This window comes from Gopherus flavomarginatus, chromosome 14 (genome assembly GCF_025201925.1).
Source record: "Gopherus flavomarginatus isolate rGopFla2 chromosome 14, rGopFla2.mat.asm, whole genome shotgun sequence".
Classification (NCBI taxonomy): domain Eukaryota; kingdom Metazoa; phylum Chordata; order Testudines; family Testudinidae; genus Gopherus; species Gopherus flavomarginatus.
Window position 1 is genome coordinate 19,026,846 of NC_066630.1, and position 25,403 is coordinate 19,052,248.

At 40.7% G+C, this 25,403-nt stretch overlaps 1 protein-coding gene across 2 annotated transcripts in view; it reads left to right on the top strand.

Annotated features, from left to right (window-relative positions):
• GARRE1 (granule associated Rac and RHOG effector 1) overlaps window positions 1-25,403 on the top strand; it is a 104,238-nt gene that overhangs the window by 51,181 nt on the left and 27,654 nt on the right. For both annotated transcript variants that reach the window (XM_050922816.1, XM_050922815.1), the window contains exons 3-7: window positions 21,652-21,858; window positions 23,513-23,653; window positions 23,907-24,002; window positions 24,136-24,297; window positions 24,872-25,030. In XM_050922816.1, coding sequence (XP_050778773.1) covers window positions 21,652-21,858; window positions 23,513-23,653; window positions 23,907-24,002; window positions 24,136-24,297; window positions 24,872-25,030 — 765 coding nt within the window. The remainder of the gene's footprint in view (window positions 1-21,651; window positions 21,859-23,512; window positions 23,654-23,906; window positions 24,003-24,135; window positions 24,298-24,871; window positions 25,031-25,403) is intronic.

Here is a 25,403-nt window from a genome sequence, read left to right on the forward strand (position 1 = left end):
GTTCCCATATAATCCGGACCCTCAGATTATACCACTCACTAGCAGGTGAAATAAGGAAATAGTACTAAGATATATCAGTTATAAATATTGGTGCAACCTCAGTGTCATTCCTTTTTTGTAGGCTAATAGTCTAATACAGTCTTCTTTAGTAGTATTGACAAGAGAGGGGTTTTTTTAATCAGAAAAAATATTTATTTTTGCTAGTTACTGGATGAGAACCGTTCCACTTTAACTTTTGTAGTTCTTGGTCTCTGGCTTTTACACCTCTACTCTGATATAACGCAACTCGCTATAACGTGAATTCGGATATAACGCGGTAAAGCAGTGCTTGGGGGGTGGGGGACTGTGCACTCTGGCGGATCAAAGCAAGTTCGATATAATGCGATTTCACCTATAACATGGTAAGATTTCTTGGCTCCCAAGGACAGCGTTATATCGGGGTAGAGCTGTATTTTGGCTCAATTCTCAGTCTCTCTTGAATGAATAAATGTATGAGTTTCTTGGCAGCTGGTTCAGCTCAGTGAATTCACAGAACATGTTTTTTGCCTTCCTCGGGGATGACACTGTTTTGATATCTCACATCAGGTGACCACAGATGTCAGCGTCTAACATTAGGATAAAACCAAGCCATGTTAGTAAAAATTCTGGAATTTCAGAGCAGATATTTAACTAATTATGATTCTGATTTACTCTTGGACATTTAGGGAAAAAAATCTAATTTATTGGATTCTTTCTCTTAATTGGAGTAACTAGAACCTACTTTGTGAATGCAGATATAATTTTCCTTTCTCACTGCTCTTTTGTTGTTGTATTGAACCTTATTACAAAATAAGGCCACAGATTTTTTTGAGCCATCTCTAGTTTTCCAAATCAGTAGTTCTTCTGTTTGAAGCATCCAGGCATGAAGACAGATGCAGCTGTAAATTAGACATTATTTCTGTGAGCTTCAGACAAAACCAGTGAAATGTGATCCAGTTAGCGTAAGTCACTACCAAAATTTGTGTGACTTACCATTAAGTTATTTGTGTAATAGCTGTTAGAAAAATATTAATGACTGTATGCCTGAAATACAGACAACAAAATCTAATGTTCTGTGTGTGGAAACTGCTGTGGTATCTCTGAATATTTGCCCAGGTCCTTATCTACTGGTCACTTCTTGTCTCTTTGAAATGACTTTACCTAACCTGTGGTTGCTACCTTTTGAACAATTATTATGAAAGATAACTGGGTCAGCAAATAGTGTATTAGCTCCAACGTAGACAAATATCAAGATAAAGATGTAAAATGGAAATGCTTGAATAGGGTAGAAACCCTGTAGGAATTCAAAGGAAACTTTCCTTGGATTGTTTTCTAGACAAAAATGGTGGTCTCGTCTATTCTGCTTTTCTGTTGTTGCTACCTATTGTATCTTAAATCCACTGAACTAAGTTTTGATCTATATGGTTAAATTGGAGATAACTTCATTATTTGAGAAGTATGTATGGGGGAAAAAAAATTACTGGGCCAACACTCTTGTCTGTGGATAGTTTTTTCTTCTGTTCCATACTCTGAAAGAAAGAGTAGACACTAGCTGACACTAAATTTTTTGAGATTTTTTTTTAAAACAAAATTTTCATGTGTTAGAGAGATTTCAGTTCTTAAAAAAATATTGCTGGATTACTGAGTGGAATAAGATTAACGTTCCCTTTTGGAAGAAATTATACTGTGACAGGTTGGATCACAGAAACCCTCTTGGGAGCTGCCACCTGATGTGCCAAGACTACTCCAGACACTCCCGTCTGCTCCAACACAGACCCAGGGTCTGAATTACTTGCCCCAAAGCTTCAGGGTTACCTGAAAGCAGCTAATAGAAGTGTTCCTGTCACTCAGATGCCCAGCTTCCAATGGGGTCTAAACCCAAATAAATCCGTTTTACCCTGTATAAAGCTTATACAGGGTAAACTCATAAATTGTTTAAAGGACTGTAAGCTGTCTAAACTCGTACCTGCCACATGGGGCCACAACCATGGTACCCTCAACCCACCCAGTAATATCGTCAATCTATCCAACCACACACTCAGCCCAGAAGAAAAGTCTGTCCTATCTCGAGGACTCTTTCTGCCCTGCCACCCCCACCAACATGATACAGTTCTGCGGCGATCTGGAAGCTTACTTTCGCCATGTCTGACTCAAAGAATACTTTCAGGACAACACTGAACAGCGCACTGATACACAGTTACCCTCCCACCAACAGCACAAGAACAACAACTCCACATGGATTCCTCCTGAGGGTCGAAATGACAGTCTGGACCTATACATTGAATGCTTCTGCCGACATGCACAGGCAGAAATTGTGGAAAAACAACATGGCTTGCCTCATAACCTAAGTCGTGCAGAACGCAATGCCATCCACAGCCTCAGAAATCATCCTGATATTATAATCAAAGAGGCTGATAAAGGAGGTTCTGTTGTCATCATGAACAGGTCTGACTACCAAAAGGAAGCTGCCAGACAACTCTCCAATACCAAATTCTACAGGCCACTTCCCTCAGATCCCACTGAGGAATACACTAAGAAACTGCACCATCTACTCAGGACACTCCCTACACTAACACCGGAACAAATCAACATACCCTTAGAGCCCCTACCAGGGTTATTCTATCTACTACCCAAGATCCACAAACCCGGAAATCCTGGACGCCCCATCATCTCGGGCATTGGCACTGTCACTGAAGGACTGTCTGGATATGTGGACTCTCTACTCAGACCCTATGCCACCAGCACTCCCAGCTATCTCTGTGACACCACTGATTTCCTGAGGAAACTACAATGCATTGGTGACCTTCCAGAAAACACCATCCTAGCCACCATGGATGTAGAGGCTCTCTACACAAACATCCCACACACAGATGGAATACAAGCTGTCAGGAACAGTATCCCTGGTGATGCCACAGCACAACTGGTTGCTGAGCTCTGTGCCTTTATCCTCACACACAACTATTTCAAATTTGATGATAGTATATATCTCCAGATCAGTGGCATGACCCCACAATATGCCAATATTTTTATGGCTGACCTGGAACAAGGCTTCCTCAGCTCTCGTCCACTCACGCCCTTTCTCTACCTACGCTACATTGATGACATCATCATCTGGACCCATGGAAAGGAGGCTCTGGAAAAATTCCTCCACAATTTCAACAGCTTCCACCCCACCATCAACCTCAGCCTGGACCAATCTACATGGGAGGTCCACTTCCTAGACACCACGGTGCAAATAAATGATGGTCACATTAACACCACCCTGTACCAAACCAACCGACCGCTATGCCTACCTTCATGCCTCCAGCTTCCATCCGGGGCACACCACACGATCCATTGTCTACAGCCAAGCACTGAGGTACAACCGCATCTGCTCTAATCCCTCAGACAGAAACCAACACCTACAAAATCTCCACCAAGCATTCTCAAAACTACAATACCCGCACAAGGAAATAAGGAAACAGATCAACAGAGCCAGATGTGTACCCAGAAGCCTCCTACTGCAAGACAAACCCAAGAAAGAAACCAACAGCAGTCTATTGGCCATCACATACAGTCCCCAGCTAAAACCCCTCCAACGCATCATCAGGGATCTACAACCCATCCTGGACAATGATCCCACACTTTCACAGGCCTTGGGTGGCAGGCCAGTCCTCGCCCACAGTCAACCTGCCAACCTGAAGCATATTCTCACCAGTAATTACACACCGCACCATAGTAACTCTAGCTCAGGAACCAATCCATGCAACAAACCTCAATGCCAACTCTGCCCACATATCTACACCAGCGACACCATCACAGGACCTAACCAGATCAGCCACACCATCACCGGTTCATTCACTTGTATGTCCACCAATGTAATATACGCCATCATATGCCAGCAATGCCCCTCTGCTATGTATATCGGCCAGACTGGACAGTCTCTACGGAAAAGGATAAATGGACACAAATCAGACATTAGGAATGGCAATATACAAAAACCTGTAGGAGAACACTTCAACCTCCTTGGCCACACAATAGCAGATCTTAAGGTGGCCATACTGAGGCAAAAAAACTTCAGGACCAGACTTCAAAGAGAAACTGCTGAGCTTCAGTTCATCTGCAAATTTGACACCATCAGCTCAGGATTAAACAAAGACTGTGAATGGCTTGCCAACTACAAGACCAGTTTCTCCTCCCTTGGTTTTCACACCTCAGCTGTTAGAACAGGGCCTCATCCTCCCTGATTGAACTAACCTCGTTATCTCTAGCTTGCTTCTTGCTTACATATATATACCTGCCCCTGGAAATTTCCACTACATGCATCCGACCGAGTGGGTATTCACCCATGAAGCTCATGCTTCAAAACGTCTGTTTAGTCTATAAGGTGCCACAGGATTCTTTGCTGCTTTCATAAATTGTTCGCCCTCTATAAAACTGATAGAGAGAGATGCACAGTTGTTTGCTCCCTCAAGTATTGATACATACTCTGAGTTAATTAATAAGTAGAAAGTGATTTTATTAAATACAGAAAGTAGGATTTAAGTGGTTCCAAGTAGTAACAGACAGAACAAACTAAGTCACCAAGCAAAATAAAATAAAATGCGCAAATCTATGTCTAATCAAATTGAATACAGATAAGGTCCTCACCAGTTCCAGAATGCTCCCTTTTACGGACTAATCTCCTTTTAGCCTGGATCCAGCAATCACTCACACCCCTTGCAGTCACTGTCCTCTGTTCCAGTTTCTTCTAAGTATTCTGGGGAGTGGAGATGCTCTCTCTTTAGCCAGCTGAAGACCAAACGGATGGGTCTCTCAGGGGTTTAAATAGACTTTCTCTTGTGGGTGGAGACCCCATCCTCACTCCTATGCAAAGTCCAGCTCCAGAATGGAGTTTTGGAGTCACCTGGGCAAGTTGCATGTCCATGCATGACTCAGTTTTTACAGGTAACATCCATTGTTTACATGCTACCGTGAACATCCTCAAGTAGACTTCTTATGTGGACTGGAGCATTCCAAGATCCATTGTCCTTTAAGTGTTTCTTGATTAGATTCTTAATTTCAACATTCCTTTCTCCAGGAACTGACCAAATGCTCTACTAAGGTTATTTAGAAATCAAGCCAGTACACTACCAACATTCATAACATTCATAACTTTGAATACAAAAATGATACATGCTTACAGACAGGATTAATACATTCAGTAGATCATAACATACATGGCATATGTAGTATAAAACACATTCTAAGCATGTTTCCATAAAGCCTTTTAGGAGGTATCGTCACACATACAATTATTCTACCATCATTACTTTCGCTAAGTCTTTTGTAGGTAGGGAAGTGCTAGATTTGAAATTGCAGCCCACAGTAAAGCTGATCATGTGTAATAAGCTCACACAGTAAATCTTTCTGCTGTAGGGTTATGGCTAATAATGGATAACCAATTCCCAATCAACTTGATTCTATAGAACCCTATTCTAAAAGCATGGATTTCAATAACATACATTTCTTTGCTTCTTAAGACAGTACTAAACTGGCTTGCATACTCAACTGACAAGGACTAGCTGTTTTGTGTTGATAATTTAAAATGACATTTAAAGTGACATTCTCCTTATTTTATCTAGATAGAGCTTCATGTTTGAACTTTCATAAGATGATTGTATGTCTTAATTCTTGGAGGTAGTCTTTTAAAAAAAACAACAACCAACCAAACAGTGAAAGGGTAATGTAGTTATTTTGCATAGTACTTTTCCAGATAATCTGATACATCTATTTATTGGCTTTTATATACTCTGCATACTGAAGTAGAAATATTAACGTTCTTTTGTGTGCCTCACGTGCACATCTGTTAATGTAACATTAAGATTATCCACTCTTTTTTATGCAGTATTTAAAATACAATTTTCATTATATTCCTTTAAAAAGTTAAGTCTTAAAATGCTTTTGAATACATTGATTGCCCTTAATATGTCTAATTTCCTGCGAAGATTCCTGACTGAGAATTTGGGAGTAGTCACTTTTTATTTCAAGGAAACCATTCTAAAATCCTGATTCTGTAAATATTTTATACTGTATAGGTTCTAATACTACACTCATCACCATAACATCTGAGTGCCATCCAGTAGTGCGTTAGGCAACATTGCTAACATCTGTCACATGTTATGTATTCTCTCATCCTCTCCCTGGGGGAGAAGTGTGTTCAGTGGTCTCTTATTTCAGTAGGATTTCTTTCAATGTGTGTTGCTGTGCATTTGTTAGAGAAGGAAGATCAAAGAAATGTGCTGTGCACTTGGAGTGGAAGGTGGTGAAATGATGGGAAGATGGTCCTTAGTTCTTGAGGGAGTTTATTTCACAGTCTTGGACCAGCTCCTGAGAAGATTCGATCTCCCATACAGATGAGCTGGACCCTTACAGTAGAGAATACCATTGTGCCAGAAGAGACTACTTGTTGCCCCCAGTCTTCATCCTGGAGTTTTAGGCCGTCCTGTAGCTATCTGGGGCCAGTCCATTCAATGCTTTGACTCTAAGGACTGAGCGCTTGAACTTGATTTAGTACTACATGGGAAGCCGGTGTGGAGAGCAGAAGGCAGGTTTGATATGCTTGCAATGGCCTGTGTTGCTGGGGAGATGTTCTTCAGAGTCGTGTATTAGTTGGAGTTTAAATGCCGAAAACTTCAAGCCTAGGTGCATCGTATTGCTGTAATCCAGTCGAGAGTTGACAAATCGGGACTGTCTTGATATTTAGTTGTTTGTTCTGTGTCCCGATATTTTGGCTCAGGGCTGGAGGATTACACTGGTGTGTGCTCACCTGGGGTCCTGGCTGTGTGTATTTGGGGTGGCTCCCAGGAAACCCTACGGCCCCTGGGCACAGGGGCGGATGGGGTGGGTATCTCTGCATGCTGCACCTACCACAAGTTCTGGCTCCATCATGGCCAATGGGAGCTGTGGGCACGGACAGGGCGCAAATTCCTCCTGGCTGCCCCTCACCTTGGGGTGCTGCGTGCTACTCATGCCCCTAAGTGAGTCCCGCCCCCACAGGCAGTAGCCAGTGCTTCTGGCAGGTGCAGCACGTGGAGTGGAGACCCTGCTGGCTGCCGCTGACCCTAGGAGCCAGAGGAACCTGCCAGGTGCTTCCCAGTGGGTGGGAACCGTCCCCCAGGTAAGTGATGGGGCTGCGGCTGGGGCCCTGTGCCTCCAGCTTGAGGTGGGGCTGTGGGCGGGAGCCGGGGATGTGTGCTTGTGAGGGGGGCTGGGGCCATGCACCCCCAACCCGCAGCTTGCAGCAGGACTGGAGCGGGGGCTGTGAGCCCCTGACCCACGGCGGGGCTGCGGCAGGAGCGGGGGCCATGCACCCCCAACCCACGGCGGGTCTGTGCCTGGAGCTGAGGGTCCCCGACCCATGGCTTCCTTCAGGTTGTGTATCCCCCTTTCCCATGGCTCCAGTCGGGTGGGGGCTGTGATCATATTGCTGCCCCTCCCCATGTGTCCCAATATTTTATTCTTGTCATCTGGTCACCCTGTGACAAAGACATGCATAACTGACGTCATGTCATCTGCCAGAATAGGATGGAGTCTCCTAGCCAACCAGAGATGGTGGTAGAAAACATTACTGGCAGATATGCTATTTGAGAGCTTAATGTCAGTGAGGAATCCAAGAATACACCTAAACTAGAGACTGAAATGTCCAATTGTTTGTGTTGATCTTCAAGAAAAGGAGACCATGCTATGGTTGCAAATGCTTCGAAATATTTTTCTTCTGCCTACCAGTATCATCTCTGTCTTAATCGGGTTCGCTTCATCTAGATATGCAGCCCGTTTTACTTACATGAAATTTCATTGACTTCACTTGGTTTCCAGTGTGGTAGAAATAGAAGAATAATTTTATACTGAGTGGTCCTGATGGACACTTAATATTGTCCCTAGGGCACTTAATATTTTTGTTTCCAAAGTTCAATTCTTCTTCAGATATGATCTTTATTTTCCCCCACACCAATCAGAGTGTAGAGATGAGCTCATCTTTTGGATGTAGCCTGTGAGGTATGAACTAAACAAGTAAGATCCATTCAATTAAATTTAGCAATGGAGGAAGAATTTATTAAAAAGCAAATATCACCCTTTCAGCTGTAGATATCCCTCCCATTTCTCCCCTGCCTCTCTTTTATTTTCATTTAGCTAATCCCCTCCTAACCACATTACCCACCCAAAAAAATCATAGAACTAACATGACATTCACTATTATCATGTTGATCACATTGCCTATATGTTATATCTTTTTTCCCTACCCTTTGTCTATAAATTTGTTAGCTCTTTGGGCAGGAACTGTCTACTACTGTTTTTGTGCAGTGCCTAGTGCAGTGGGCCCCTGAATTCAGTTGGTCCCCAGGCACTCCTGTAATAAACATGATTAAGGCTGCGAGTTTGTCACGGATTCTGTGACCTCCATGACCTCTGCAGCGGCCAGTGTGCCTGGCTTAGGTGGCCCCTGTACCAGTTGCATTGGCCGCTGCTGGGGCAGTCTTGGGCCACCAGGCTCCCCCCTCCCCTGCAGCAGCAGAATTTGGACTCTGGGCAGTGCTACCTAGGGGAGCAACATCCCTGTCGCTCAGCTGCTAGTGGGGGCATGGCCAGGCAGCTCTGCGCGCTGTCTCCACCCAAAGCGTTGGCTTTGCAGCTCCCATAGGCCGGAAACTGTGGCCATTGGGAGTACGGGGGCGGTGCCTGCAGGCAGAGGCAGCATGCAGAGCTGCCTGGCCTCGCCTCCACCTAGTAGCTGAGTGAGGGGGATGTTGCTGCTTCCAGGGAGCCCCCCAGGTAAGTCCCACCCAGAGCCCGCCTTACCCCATCCCATGCCCCAACCCCCTGCCCCCTCCCACACCCAAACTCTGCTGCTGCTGGTGGGGGAGGCGTGGAGCCAGGTAGAGAGTCTGCTGGCCATCCCCCTTTGCCCCCAACACCAGTGGGGGTTCAGGGTTGTGCGCCCCTCCCCCCCCCGCTCCCAAGTTTTAGTCAAGAGTATATAGTAAAAGTTATGGACAGGTCACAGGCAATGAATTTTTGTTTACTGCCCATGACCTGTCCGTGACTTTTACTAAAAATCACTCATTCATGCCCGTCACCCCAATCGGGGTATGGGCCGCCAACCACAGATCTCCAGAGTCCTCAATCCTGGGCCATTCGCTCTAGCTGGTTCCAGGTATAGCCCATTTTTTTTGCTATCAGCCTGAAGGTCGCATCGCCAGGTGTTTCTTGGATGGCCTCTTTTCCGCTTGCCTTGGGGGTTCCACCGCAGTGCCTGTCTGGTGATGTTAGTTGGCTGCTTACGTAGTGTATGTCCTATCCAACCCCACCTTCTTCTGATTTCTCCTCTGCTCGGAGTTGACAGGTCCTCTCCAAGAGGTGGATGTTACTGATGGTGCATGGCCAGCGGATCTGGAGAATCCTTCTGAGGCAGCTATTAATGAAGGTCTGGATCTTCCTGATGGTTGTTTTGGTTGTCCTCCAGGTTTCAGCTCCATACAGTAGGACTGATTTCACATTGGAGTTGAACAGTTGAATTTTTATTGCCAAAGACAGCTCTCTGGAGCTCCAGATGTTCTTGAGCTGTAAGAAGGCTGCTCTTGCCTTACCAATCCTTACTTTGATGTCTGCATCTGTGCCACCCTGCTGGTCAATGATGCTACCTAGGTAGGTGAAGGACTGCACTTCTTCCAGGGGCTTCCATTCAGTGTGACTGGGTCATTGCTGATGGAGTTAATCCTAAGAATCTTGGTCTTGTCCTTGTGAATGTTGAGGCCAACCTGTGATGATGTGGCTGCCACTACGTTGGTCTTCTCTTGCATCTGCTGTTTACTGTGCGAAAGCAGTGCAAGGTCGTCAGCAAAGTCCAGGTCATCAAGCTGGGTCCACAACGTCCACTGGATTCCGTTCCTACGCTCGTAAGTGGATGTCTTCATAATCCAATTGCTGACGAGGAGAAAGAAGTGGTGACAACAAGCATCCTTGCCTGACTCCAGTTTGCACCTGGAAGCTGTTAGTAAGCTGCCCTCCATGGATCACTCTACAGCGTATACCGTCATATGAGTTCTTGATCAGGTTGACGACCTTTGCTGGGATGCCGTAGTGCCGAAGGAGCTTCCAGAGGGTCTCTCGATCCACGCTATCGAACGCTTTCTCATAATCAACAAAGTTGATGTACAACGAGGAGTTCCACTCCATAGACTGCTCGACTATGATGCGAAGCGTTGCTATCTGGTCTGTGCATGATCTATTCTGTCGGAAACCTGCCTGTTCATCTCGTAGCTGTGGATCGACAGCATCCTTCATTCTCTCTAAGAGGACTCGGTTGAAGACCTTCCCTGGCACCGACAGGAGTGTGATTCCTCTATAATTGGCACAGTTGCTAAGATCTCCTTTCTTGGGGATTTTGATGAGATATCCCTCTTTCCAGTGTACCAGAATCACTTCCTCTTCCCATATCTTCTCAAAGAGGGGGTACAGCATTTCCACTGAAGCATTCAGGTCTGCTTTTAGGGCCTCTGCTGGGATGTCATCAGGTCCAGTCATCTTCCTATTCTTCATCATGGTGATGGCTTTTCTGATCTCATCTCTGGTTGGTTTATCGCAATTAATTGGGAGGTCTTCATTGGCTGGGTTGATATCTGGTGGATTTGGTGGTGCTGGTCTGTTCAGGAGTTCCTCAAAGTGCTCCGCCCATCTGTTCATCTGTTGTTCTATTCCTGTTATGTACTTTCCCTGCTTGTCTTTAATGGGACGTTCTGGCTTGCTGAACTTTCCAGACAGTCGCTTGGTAGTGTCATACAGCTGTTTCATATTACCGCTGTACACTGCCTGCTCCGCTTCTGCTGCCAGTTCATCCACATACTCTCTCTTGTCCTTCCTGATATTCCTCTTCAGTGCTCTATGGGTTTCAGCATACTCTTTTTGAGCTTTGGCCTTTGCTGCTTTAGTTCTGCTATTATTGACTGCTGCCACCTTCTTCTTTCTGTCTTCTATCTTGATCAAGGTCTCTGTTGTGATCCACTCTTTCTGCTGGTGTTTCTTAATTCCAAGCACTTCCTGGCATACTGACCTAAGTGTCTCTCTCACTTTCTGCCATCTGTTTAGTACACTGTCTTCCTCTTCCTCAGACCGATCCTGTAATACTGAAAACTTATTCTTCAGCGTCAGTCCAAAATCTTCCCTGGTCTTATGGTCCTTCAGAAGGCTGACGTTGTACTTCACTCTTCTGTCTGACGCGTCTATCCAGTTCTTTTTCAGCTTCAGCTTCAACCTGGCCACCACTAAGTGATGGTCGGACGCCGCATTTGCTCCTCTTCTAACTCTAACGTCCTGCAAGGATCTTCTGAACTTCTTGCTAATGCAGACATGATTGATCTGATTTTCTGTCATGCCTGCTGGTGATACCCAGGTACTCTTGTGGATCCGCTTGTGAGGAAAGATGCTACCTCCTATGACCAGGTTGTTAAGTGCACACAGATCCACAAATCTCTCTCCATTCTCACTCATCTCTCCCAGAGCGTGGGTCCCCATGACTTGTTCATATCCTGTGTTGTCAGGTCCAATTTTGGCATTAAAGTCTCCCATAAGGATGATGATGTCTTTGTCTGGGAGAATCTCTAATATTTTCTGGAGTCTGTTGTAAAAATAATCTTTGTCCTCCTCTTCGCTGTCATTAGTTGGAGCGTAGCACTCAACAACATTCATCTTAATCCTCTTCATTTTAGTTCTGAAGGATGCTGTGATGATCCTGGGACCATGTGCCTCCCAACCAATCAGTGCTCTCTGTGCCTGCTTGGACAACATGAAGCCTACTTCCTGTGTGTGGGGTGCGTCGCTCTCTTCATGTCCTGAATACAGCAACAGCTCTCCTGTCAACAGTCGTCTCTGTCCCGCTTGCGTCCATCTTGTCTCGCTAATGCCTAATAGGGTCAGGTTGTTGCTCCTCATCTCTGCTGCAACCTGCGCCATCTTTCCTGACTCGTACATGGTCCTCACGTTCCATGTGCCTATGGTAATCCTCCTGGTTGCAAGAAGGGTAATTGGCTTAGTGGCTTCCTCACGGCTTTTACCACCCAGCGTCATGCATCTTTGAGTTGAAGACCGTTCTTTTTCCAGGGTAAAAGTCTCTGTTATCTCTATTGTTGGCGTTTCTGTAGCAGGTTGATTTTTTACGAGGTGGAGTTGCTAGCCCCACGCCCAACCCTCCTCCTTTATCCTGACTTGGGACATGCAGATGGCCCCAATGGACCTCTCTGGTGGAGTTTTACTAAAAATAGCCATGACTAAAACATAACCTTAAACATGATAATAATATTACCAATACTGGTGTGGTAGAGGGCCAAGTTTTTATTGTAGGGTAATGTAAGACTATTAGTTCATTGATGTGTAATAAGTCTTTAAAGATTTATAATCCACAGACATCCATAGTTTCCAAGGGAAATGACTTTTCACAGTCTGAAAATGGGATTTAGCCACAGGAAAACTTGCAGAAACTAGAATGAATCCATCTTCCCCAGTGGAGATGCTTAAATGGACTGTATTGTGTGATGGGGTTAGTACCTCTTCTCTTCCCTCTGAAATTCTTTACAAATTGTAGAAATCTTCAGAAACCTGAGCGTCGTCATCACTCTCATGATATCCGGTCTTTTTATGCTTAAACCCTTCTCTTGTTTACATAGCCTAAAGGAAGATATAATCTAGAGCAGTTGTTTTCAAACTTTTTGTATTGGTGACCCCTTTCACACAGCAAGCCTCTGAGTGTGACCTTCCCCTTATAAATTAAAAATGGGGGATAATGTAATTTAATGGAGAATTGGGGCTTGCAACCCTCATGTAACTACCTTACAACCTCCTCAGCAGTCACGACCTCTCCCCGCCCCAGTTTGAGAGCCCCTGATCTAGAGGGAACAACCTTTTATTGATACAGCTGAATATATTACCCAAATGGTTACCAGTCTTGCCAGTCTTACTGATGTATTAGTTCAAGAAAGATCTGGATAGGATATGCAAGGCTTCTTTCTGGCAGGGTAAGAGACCCAGAATCAGCTTGCTGAGTCTGTGTGGATCCAGAGAGTGAGGATAACTTAATTTACTGGAAGTTTAACATGTAGTATCTGAGATCCGCTGTACTGCGGAGAGTGACAGAGGGGAAGTGATCTGGCGTGGCTACTCTCTGACCTGATCTGCTTATGGCGAATTCCCATATATCTGGCAACATAGGAAAATCTGATGAGGGAAAGAGCCAGCTATTTAAAGAAAACAATACAAGACTTAGTTAGTACTCAGCCATTAGATCTATCTGGACTTTTTCCTGGTTGTGAAGACCTAATCTACAAGATATGGGAAGATAAAAGACTCTCCTCTCTGGAGTTACTTCAAAGAAGATAACTGTTTGGAATGATTTTGTGTGCTACTAGTATGAAAAGGGACACTTTTTTTTTTTTTAAACAACCAAGAACAAGGCATTGCTAGTTTTATTTTCTGTCTCACTGATTCCATGTCAAATTTCCTAAGTTGACAGATAAAGATAGCTCTTCTAGTTATCATACTGGGTTCTTTCCTCCTTTACACACAACCACTTACAGTCCGCAGGCCAAATGAGGCCACTTGTATCTATTCACTCTCCTTGAAGGCTAGTGAAGTTGCAGACACATAAAAGAGAATCATTGGCCTTTAGAATCAATGATTGGTAGTGATGCATTTGAAGGAAAGAATCTAACTGGACTTGAAGTCTAGAATAAAACTCATGTTTTTATTTCTAAACTCTGAGTATTTGGTCTAGAATCAGTGAGATGATAAACATCTAACCCCATTATGCCAATCTTCAGTCACTTTTCAAGAGTAAAACTTCACTTTATATCATAGAGTGGTCTATAGAGATCTTGCATACATTTGCAAACTAGATACATTTGAGAGAGACACTAACTTGAAAAGGACTATCTTTCACACTTCATAGATTACCAGGAGGAAAAAAAAGAAACAGCTGTGCAGGGAGGGGGGATTGGTAAACCAGCATTGAGGGACGGAGGAATGCAGGCTTTCAGGTTGCATAATAATTGAGGATAATGTAATGCAGAGGCATGCCAGAACCATCTACTGATACATTTGTTATCTCCTCCCAGTAAATGACCTGTTGAGTTCACTGTGTCTAGAGCCCCAGCAGTAATTAAGTTTTAAGGGTGGTTGAAAGGAAGGGAGAAGTTAAAAAAATAAAATAAAATATAAAAAAAAACTTGAAGCCTTGAGTTCACACGTTTATTATCCAATGCAACAAAATTTTAAATAGTTTATGATAATGACCTTGCTGAGCTTGGAAATATGATTGTAGGTTTCTTTTCTTGTCTACAGAGTTCTAAAGACTAAAAAATGAGATTAAAAATTTTTTTTTTATATTGTATGGAATAGTTCTTAGTAATCAACAAACACTTTTTGGATTTTTATTCAAACCTATAGTTTTACAGTGATTCTTCTTCAGTGGATATGGCTAATACTTTTCCCTGTTCACAAATTAGTTGAAAATCTTTATACCCATTCTCAGTTTGCATATTAGTAAGTCATGAGCTTTAGCTGACAGTCATTTGTTGGTGAACAAGCTGATGTGAACCTGAACATCTGCTACAGCAAAACTATAATCCAATTGAACAATTACACTATTACATCTGATTCACTTAGTTGCTTGCTGTGTTTTAAATGGCTAGTAGCAAAATAGTACTTTGCTAATGAGTTCTTTACAATAACAAACCAGTCTAGTTACACTGCTGCCTTGGTACGGCCACATCCATTGTGAGCAGCTGTGCCCACTGACATTGCTTCTGAGTGGAGAAGGACAGAAGGGCAGAACAGTGAGGATACTCTTGAGAATAAGCTACAGAGAGAATTCTATTGAGTTCAAAACTAGCTTTACATGGAGTTGGGTTTTAACTAAAATCTCACATTGAGAGGATTGTTACATGGTGTCAGTTAATTTTAGAAACTGAACCTTTCAAGTATATAAACTTACTTTATAATCTACAATAGTATATAACTTTCTACTTTAATTACAATGTCTGAAAATTCTTAAAATTCTATAAGGAGAATCATTTTAATCAGCAAAATAAAACAAAACACTATATATTTGAGTGGCTGTTGGGAAGAGAAAACAGAGGTATAAGCTGCCATTGTTAAGCAGTACCCTGATACTGATATCAGGCTCTTAGTTTGTAATGAAAAGGACCAAAGACTTTTTAAAACCAGCCCATCAGTCATCTAGCTACATGAGGAAATTCTAAAGCCACAAAGATTTTGAACAGTTAAATAATCATCACTTCCAAAATACTAAGTGAAAATTCTGTCTAAAGCTTCATTTTGGCACTTTAAGCACCATGGCATATAGTGAATAGGGCCCTGGATTAGGGTTTGAGAGACCTAGGTTCAGTGCCTGGCTCAGTTCTGTGCTGTGACCTTAGACAAATCACTTAATCTCTCTGTTTCCCCTCCCACATTTTAATAGTCTTTCTCCATTTAAACTGTAAGCTCTTTAGGACAGAGGACAGTCTTTTGCTATGTGTTTGTACGGTGTCTGGCACAGTGGGGTCCTGATCTCAGGGTGTCTGAGTGTGACAGTAATAGAGTAATTAATTTATTGCTAGTTCCTGTTACTGTACCTTTTTTTCCAGTCAAAACTATATATCCAAGTGAAGTACTTCTGTTCTCCCTTAAATAATCAAAATACACAGTTAACATGATTGGATTTGAAAATGTCATTATTCCAGTTGTTCATAGAGATAAACTGGAACTTTCTTTAAAAAGTTCAGTTCAACTTTTCAAAAATTACAGTACCTTCAGGGTCAAGACATCATATGTCATGCTTCACCCTAAAGATATGGAAAAATAACCACTTAAAAAAATTTCCTAAAGAGTCACAGACAAATATATAATACACCCAGCAAAATTGTAAGATGACATTATGGAAAACAAATTGTATGCCTTTATGTGCTGTTAAAATAAAGAATGTTGCCTAAAATTGGTGTGCTTCTGGATGCGCACTATGCCCTCATACAAAGAGCTAACTTTAATGGCTCAGGAAAAATCTTTTTTTGTTTTGTTTTGTTAGAAATTGAGCTTTGAAGCAGGGACGTGGTCTAATGCCAATGATCTTTAATGTCAGTTCTTTACATTACAGTTCACTTGCATCTTCATAACTTCGGGATTTTTTTTTTAAAGTAGGTTTGGGCATTTGAGTGGTCAAAAAATAACTGGTCAGTTGACCAGTTGATTGGTCAAATAATGTAAAAAGAGTCAAATATTTTAAAGCACTAATTTATTAGAATATAAGTAAAGCAGCAACAACAACAAAAAAAAAAGATTAAGACTTTATGGTATCCATTTAGTATAGCTTTAGATACTTATTCCTAATTACAAAAAACCAAATTTACTTAGCTGAGTTATTTTAAGTAAGAAAAATATGAAACATAATGAAATGAAATTCTAAAAAATGAAGTTATTTTTTAGCAATGGTAGGTTAGCATTTAAATGTGAATGTTATTGAAGATTGAACAGTTATAAAAGAAGAATGAAATTAAACAAATAAACATAGCAACTATAAAAGACAATGTCATTTTTAAATGAATGATTGCTAGGCAGGCTGCTAGCCAACTCTTCAAGCAGCTTAATGGCTATGCATCTTTTCTCTTCGTTTGAGAAGGAGGTTTAATGACTGAACCCTCTTTTCCCTCCCCCATTCCCTTCTGAGTTAATTTCTGTATGTTTTATCTAGTCAGTTTATATTGTAAACTCTTCGGGGCAGGGACCATGTCTTGTTAATTTTTGTAAATCGCTATGTACATTGATAGCCTGATATACAAATAAAAATATATATACATACAAATTTCAGTTAGTTGATCTTTTTTTCTGAGAGTATGTAGTAGAGTGAGTGATCAGGACAATTAAATAGGCTTGCTAGCAGATAGCACCTTTAGGCAATCAAAAAGATAGGCCAGCAACTACATCAAGGTGTTCTTGCTGGAATATTTGACCAGGGCCGCCCGAGGGGGGGGGCAAGTGGGGCAGTTTGTCCCAGATCCTGGCCCCCATGAGGCCCCCACTAGAGTTTTTCGGGACCCCTGCTCCGTTGGCCCCGGAAAACTCTCAAGCGGCCCGGGCCCCTGGAGCTGCTTCTGCTCCAGGTCTTCGGGGCACTTTGGCAGCGGGTCCTGGAGCAGAAGGACCCCCTGCCGCCGAATTGCCGCCGAAGCGGGGGCCGCCCACCACCGAAGACCCCAGACCCCCTGAATCCTCTGGGCGGCCCTGTATTTGACTGTGGTCAAATGATAGGCAGTCAGTTGACAGTCAATTGAGTGGCTTGCCAAGGCTATTTTAAAATTGTTTGTAAATAGTTACATTTTAAGAAGGTTACAACAAATCCTCAACTAACTAAACCATCCTCTGCAATTGGCTTTATTAGTTATATTTTCTTTTTGTTAATATGTAACCATGAAATAGGCTTGCAGTAGAAACCTTCAGGCATCTCATACTAATTTGAAGTGACAGGTGTCGTTTTATTTTTGTTGCATAGTCATGATTGCTCATATGTGTGCTACCTTACAATCTGTCATGGAAAAGACATAAGCAGTGAGATTTAGAGCATTCTTTCAAAACTAAGTCAAGTATATAAGCTTGCTGTGAAAGCACAAGCATATCACAAATCTTTCTCAATATTTTTGTACTGATTATGAAGAAGCTAATCAATTTACTGATCCTCACTCCTTCATAAAATAATTACCCTTTTAAAATGTGTGTGCTGTATTTTAGATTGCCTTTCCTGTCTGAAAAATGCTAAAATGTGAAAGTATAGATTTTCTATTGTAGAAGACGTACATGGGGAGAGGAGACTCCCCCTAAAATCATGTAAAGTCATTTCTTTATCCTTCTCCATGTCTTGCCTCAGCACTGTGATATCTGAGAATTGCTGCCCAAAACAGTGGGTAGCCAGGTGGTGAATTTAAACTATTATTTGTTATGCAAAACCATGCTTGTTTTACTGTTAGTTTATTCTTCCTTTCCACCCACTTGTTTTTCACACACCTGCTTGTGCCTTGTCATAATCCAAGATTATAAGCTCTTTGTGGAAAGGAACTTTCAAATGTGTTTGTACAACACCTAGAACAAAGGGTCTCTAGTCTTGGATTGGGGGACCCTAGGTGCTCCTGTAATACAGATTTGGAGAAAGCAGTTGTTGAGTGTGCTGACATGGAAAAGTGTGATTTTTCAGGCTTTGAGGCCTGTTGGAGGGGATTCACAATAGTTTCTTGCATGTCTATAGCTAGAAGGTGTACAGAGGAAGCAGAACCTCAACAGATCTTGCGAGTATTGGAGGTAAGGGAGGATTTACTACACAGTATGTCTCCAACAGCCACTCTATTCTCAGCTGTCCAAACATGATGCCAAATTCCTCCACACAAGATTGTTCAGCCACTGAGATAAGGAGAGGCATTTCTGTCTTCCTGATGACATAGCAAAGAATAGGAATGGTATACAAGGGGTGGAGATTTATTTATCATGGGTAAATGTTTGTGAGGAGACAGAAACCTTGCTTCATCATATCTGCAATATTCAGGATTCCAAAAAAGGTGGCAGAGGCCATTTTATCTTTTGCAAATTGTGGGGAATCAAGCTGGTCCCTGTTTATTAGATATTCTAATCTAAGAATCTAATCCATTGGGTGACAGGAAATGGATCACTTGATTACCTGTTCTGTTCATTCCCTCTGGGGCACCTGGCATTGGGCACTGTCAGAAGACAGGATAATGGGCTAGATGGACCTTTGGTCTGACCCACTATGGCCGTTCTTATGATCTTATTCTTCTTTGCTCACATTTTGGGACTTGAGTTTTCCTCTTGGGAACTACAAAGGGAATAAGTTCAGAATGGCTATTTTAACTGTGCACTACACGACTATCCAATTTTGATAGATTGGACAGCAGGAAGCCTCTATATTCTTTTTAGAGACACAAGGTGGGTGAGGTAATATCTTTTATTGGACCAACTTCTGTTGATGAGAGAGACAAGCTTTCGAGCTTACACAGAGCTCTTCTTTAAGCTTCTCTCTCTCACCAACAGAAGTTCGTCCAATAAAAGATACCACCTAACCACCTTGTCTCTCTAATATCCTGGAACCAATACAACTCTATATTCTTATGTTATTCACACAGGTGGTTTTGCTACAAATACTGTACTCTACTTTGCTCTCAAGACCTAGCTTGAGAGTATTTATCAAAGATTTGATGATGGTAATTACGTTCCCCCCAGTGAAGAGAGGAATTCAGCTCTTTTCCTCTATAGAAAAATACCTTTAAAATTATGAGGTCTTACAAGGAAGTGTATATGGCCTCTGAAATGACTCCTTAATCTAGCAGGCTGGAACAGTGCAAGAATCCCCATCCCAGTGATACTATTCTTATTTTAACCATTGGAAATGCCTCTGAACAATCACTGAAGTAGAGGAGAGTTAACATCTAGATTTAGAAAACAAAACATAAACTTTATAAAGAAGACTTGGATTTCTGTGTCAATACTGGTATTTTAATCTCATTGCCTAACATTGCAAATTATACCAGGAATGTGGTATGCTATCCTTGTAAACCAAATAGGTTGTTTATTTTGAGAGTAGTTCCCAGGGACGGGAAGATTTCAACCTCTTGTACCTCCATGTCCTTTAGAATCTTGCTTGCTTGAAATTGCTAATGAGTCTTGGATTTTCTTTCCCCTGAGAATCGTTGGAGTCCTTTGTATTTTCCATACTCTGAAATGTTTAGATTGATAGTTTTCTCCTCACTGGCTCCTGCAGTTTTCATAGAAATCTTTTACATTTTGTCATCAAGTAAGTTGGTGTTTTGTTCTTAATGTCTGCTGAATACTAATAAGGCAGACTACACTTGCAGAGGTCAGTCACAGTATCAAAACTGTTTAATGTTATATGTTGTACAAAGAGGGGAAATGATTGAACTAGAATGGAATGTCAAAAGGAGACTGGCTGCAATGGGAAACAAAATTTGCCACTGGTAAAGTTCTGTTAAAGTAGATTGTTAATGCATATAACTATTAGTGTGACTCCTGTATCTTTCCAGTAAGATCACTGTAGCTAAATACTTTTATTAAAAAAAGAATGTAACTGAAAATAAGCCAGATAACTTCTTGTCCTCTAAGTCAGGATGCCTTTGTACACTCTTTGTACATTTTATGCATTATTCCTAAAATAGTGTAACAGTTTAATTCTGGTAGACTTTTTTTTGTAAAGGAAGGTAAATGTATATAAACATTTATATATTCATATTTTGTCACTTTCTCTGTGACAACTACAGTAAACCAAAAGAACAGAAACTGTGTGTGAAGTTTATCCATATTTATATTTATAACAAGTGTATATACTTATGTAACCTACAAAAATTAACACTTTAAGTGTAAAATATTTTAGATTACAACTGTAATTTTGTCACAAGGATTCATTAATGCTGTTTTTTCATTACTTGTATTTCTGTAATACCTAGAGGCCTCACCTGAGGTTTGGGCCTCATTGTGTTAGGTACTCAATAAACACATATAAAGGATGGTCCATTCCCTGGATAATGTACAGTCTAAATAGAAGAGAGACAAAAGGTGAGAGGGGAAACAGAGGCACTGAGCGGGAAAGTTACTTGCCCAGAGTCAGAAAGTGGTTAAGTGGAGGAGCTGAGGATAGAGTCCATTTCTTCTGAATCCTAATCCAGTACACTACTGGCCCATGCCTCATGAATCCAAATCAATACTTTCTACAGTAACTCTGAAAACATTTGCTGCTCTGGTGTTCTAGTTTTGGTCTCTTGCAAGTGTCGTCCTGGATTTCTAGACCCTCTTTTACTCCCCTTTCCTCCCCAGTGTCCAAATAAACAGCATTAAATTATACATTTCTTTGAAATATTTTGGAGTGAATTTTTTTGTTAGCTCTAGGGATTCCTGTCAGATAATGTAAGACATAGGGCATCAGTTTGTACAGGTTCTTCCAGGTGTACCTTATTTCCTGATCAGTCAAGATTACTCTCCGAAGAAGCCAAAACAATTTGTTCACTGTCTTAATTGTCAAAAGGTTTTTACATATATTTCTGATGATCTTCCAAGCAGAATGTTAAACTTAATTATGAACCTTTTAATACTGTGGTGAGCTTGGTGTGTACTATTTAACCAAAGTAGATTTTATATGTTGGTCAAACATTGTAAGATAGTGTGACTCATCAGCTTTTCAGATTTGCATTCTTGAAATAACCATGACTTGAGAACAGAAGTGTTGTAAAGGTGATGCAGACAAAATTCATAGCAATCCGACACCTGATCTCTCTCCAAAGAAAAGCTGCAACTTAGAGATTCAGTGTGATACACAGAACCCCAGTGTTCTGTAGTGATTTTTAAGTGTTTTAAGAACATAGTTAAGTATTAGCTATGTTTCGTATTGATGATGGTTTGATTGTGAAGCATTATTTAAAAAAAAAAACAAAAAACAAAAACCCTCTTCATTGATCCATCCAAGCTTAGGAACTTGACTCGCTTGTTTAACTCAGTCATCAGGATTCACTGACCAAAAGTAACCCCAAACTCATGCTTGAATTTTGTTTTTTTCTTTCATAGTTACTTGGACGATGTTTCTTGACAGTGATGCAGGTTCACTTTCAGTTTTTGTCACAAGCTTTGCAGAAGGTCCAACCAGTGGCACACTCTTGTTTTGCTGAAGCTGTAGCTCAGGAAAGGAAGAATGCTAGTGGGGTGGGAACCTCCAATTTGAGCCCCACAACTGAGCTAGAAGATGCAGTACGATCATGGAGAGGAGCTGCAGAGGTATGGATGCCTTGTTTTTAATTAAGCTGAATATTTCATATTAGTAACTGGCAACTTTGAAATTAGTTGCCCTAATATGCAAAACTCTTCATATTCGTTTTATATTAAAGGAAAACCAAAAACTTGATGTTTAGTCCTATTTTCTTTAAATGACTTAAAATAGTTTTAAGTACTATTAATTATCCTGGAGCCAATTTTCTTTTTCTTTTTTTTAATTTTTCTCTGTGAAAAACTTCACAAAAACAAAGGCAACAGTCTGTAGTGAAGCAGTGGCATTATACACTAAGTTCTGTCAGGTGCACAAACTAGAGAAACAGAAAAATAATTTTCTCCCATCTTTCAATTATAGTAGCCTTTGCTTTTGTCAGAAGAGTAGGCAAAGAAAGCACCCCAAAAGTCAGACAGAAATGATTTTGATGGTATCTTGATAACATTTTGAATATGTATCCTATTCTGTATTTTAAAAAGGTTACTCATGACTTTTATGTCCAATTTGTTGAAAAGTTGCTGTTCTTGCTGGTGGTTGAATTACAAAATTGTAAAAAAATTAATTATGTTACTCAAAATTATCTCTAGATTTATACTTCCAAAACATATGCATAATCTGTGGGATCCATATCTTCACTGCAAGGAAAAAAAACACCTTTCAAGGGAACCTAGTTAATAGATATAAAATACTTGTTTTTCCTCTTTCTATAGCAGACATTAAATTTATAATCTGCTAGAGCAAAAATGGCTTCAGACTTTTTGAGTACGTGGTTTCCTTAAAATTAAAGTAACTTGGAGTATGTGCTTTTGAAGTCTAATTTGGCAGAACAGACAGGCGTGTTAGTCATCCTGACTGGAAATCCTCTCAGGATTTCCATTTATCAACTAACATCTGGAAGGTATAGGACAACAGACAAGCTTCCTGTGGGACTATGAATCTAAAGAACTCTTTGTAACTGGACATGCCGCAACTGCTTTTTCTCACTGATGGAATAAAATAGAGATTTACAGCTGTTTTCTAGATACAATTTTTGGGGAATATTATTGTTCCATACTTTTGTTGTTAAGTTTGTACCATAGCTTCATCTACTATGAATGCTGTTAAATATGAGCAGGATTTCAAATGTTGTCTCAGTACTTTATACTCCTAGTTTCTTGGAAGTTGCTATATAGAAATTGCTATAAGTGGTTAAAGTTACGTACTTATGTACTTGGGTTGGGGGCCTTGATATTTATGATAAAAGAGCCAGTTATGACCTTGGCCCAATTAAGCTATTTTTATGAAGGAAACACCTTATTATTTGTCAAAATATAGAGAATCATGTACAGATTAACAGAATAAAGTCTATTAGGCATGCAAAATAAGAAAATAAGAGAAAAACACAAGACCAAATTCTCTTTAATTACAGAGCTAGAAAAAAGAGAAACATCTATGTCCACAATTGACTAAAATCACCAATCCCAATAATTGTAAGGTTTTAAGATATTATATGAAAACCTATGCTCTTAAATAATCATTAATATACAGGTGGTTTTTCTATAATCATCACCGGATATACTAGTTAGTTGTTGTTCTTGGTCTTGGTGTGGGAATTTTGGGTAGACTAGATCTGTCCCAATGTTGAACCAAAATTACGATTATTTTTGATTATCCCTTATGTTAAAGGCCACATCTCGGCTGAGAGAAAGAGGCTGTGATGGGTGTTTGGCTGGAATTGAGGTTCAGCAACTCTTCTGCTCACAAAGTGTGGCAATCCCTGAGCACCAGCTGAAAGAACTGAATATGAAAATTGACAGTGCTTTGCAGGTTAGTTACCTTAATTATTTTATTTTTTACACATGTCCACTACAGTCAGGAGGTAGGGGATTGAAGCAGGAAAGGAATGTGTTACACACAAACATGTAGTTCAATCAACTGAAAAAGTGTTGTGACTTTTCAGTATTGTCCATAGAAGATTGTGGATGTGCTGTGAAATATGACAGTGTAAATTCATATATATGCTTTCACATCACTTGTTGATTATGGCTAACTTGTATCTTAAACCATTTTGTAATATCAGGCATATAAAATCGCTTTGGAGAGTTTGGGCCATTGTGAATATGCAATGAAGGCTGGCTTCCACTTGAATCCAAAAGCTATTGAAGCAAGTTTGCAGGTAAGAGCCACTACTCTTTTGTCCTCCTGAAAATGAATGGTAAAGAATGATAATTGCTTAAATTTTGGTCTTTTTATTAGCTTTTTATTTACTGTCTCCGTTTCTGCTGATTGATCTACATTTTGTCTTCAAGGGCTGCTGTTGTGAAGCTGAAGCCCAACAAACAGGAAGGAGACAGACTCCACCTCAGCCAATTCAGTGTGAACTCCCCACTGTACCTGTTCAGATAGGATCCCATTTTCTAAAAGGAATATCCTTTAATGAGTCTGCAGCAGAAAACCTGAAGCTGAAAACGGTAATGACCCTAAATCTAACCTCTTATACAAATTCAATATTAAATATTCAGTATTAAATTACAATTTTAAAACCAATCACGCCAAATGAATTCAAAAGGTATTCTTAGAACTAGTGGGAAAATGGATTTCTAAATTTGAGGGGAAGGTGGGAGTGTCATCCAAAAATTATTTGGATATCTTTGAGCATTCTCACTTTTTCAAGGTAAACTTAGCTCCCTGTTCCTGGAAATATTAAAAATGGATTGTGTTTTGAACTATTATTTACAGTGTCTCTTAAGCAGTGCTCTTTTGTATTCTGATTATTATACTAATTTCCATAATTCAATTTATACAGGTGCATTTTATAACTCAGACTTTTACAGGTAGCAAATGCTTCTATATTTGACACTACTATGTATATTTAATTTCCTTGAATGTATCCTTCAGACAAATCAAAATTACAAGAAAAGGACATCTGGGAACATTTTATTTCCTGTTTGTAACCTCAACGCATACATTCAGTTGTAGATGTTTTTTCAAATGTATGTTACTCTGTTTTCAGTAGTGTGTGTAACAAGCTTTTGTGACTTGCAGCACACAATGCTACAACTGATCAAAGAAGCTGGTTGCCATAATGGACTTACACCCCGGGATGACTCTCCTGTTACTGAAGTACTAAATCAGGTTTGCCCTTCTACTTGGCGGGGAGCCTGCAAGACTGCTGTACAGTTATTATTTGGCCAAGCTGGATTGGTAAGTAACCGTGGCTGATAGGGACAGATCAGCCGTAAACAAACTATTTTTAAAGCTATATTTGGACAAGAATACTTCTCTTAAAGCAAAACTGAGATAATTTGGGCTGATAGAACAAGGTGCTGAGCAATTTGTAGGACTGGGACCATTGTTCTCAGCCCATCAGTTTACAAGTTCACAAAATTAAGTACGACTTAGTAAAATATGAAAAGTATTAAAAGCTTTGTAATTACAGTTGACAGTTTGACCAATAATTTAACAATCAAAACACTTACATAAAACTATACTACATAAAACTTACATAAAACTACACTACACTACACTAAAGTTTCTCTTACAGATGTTAAAACATTATTAAAACACTTTGAAAAAT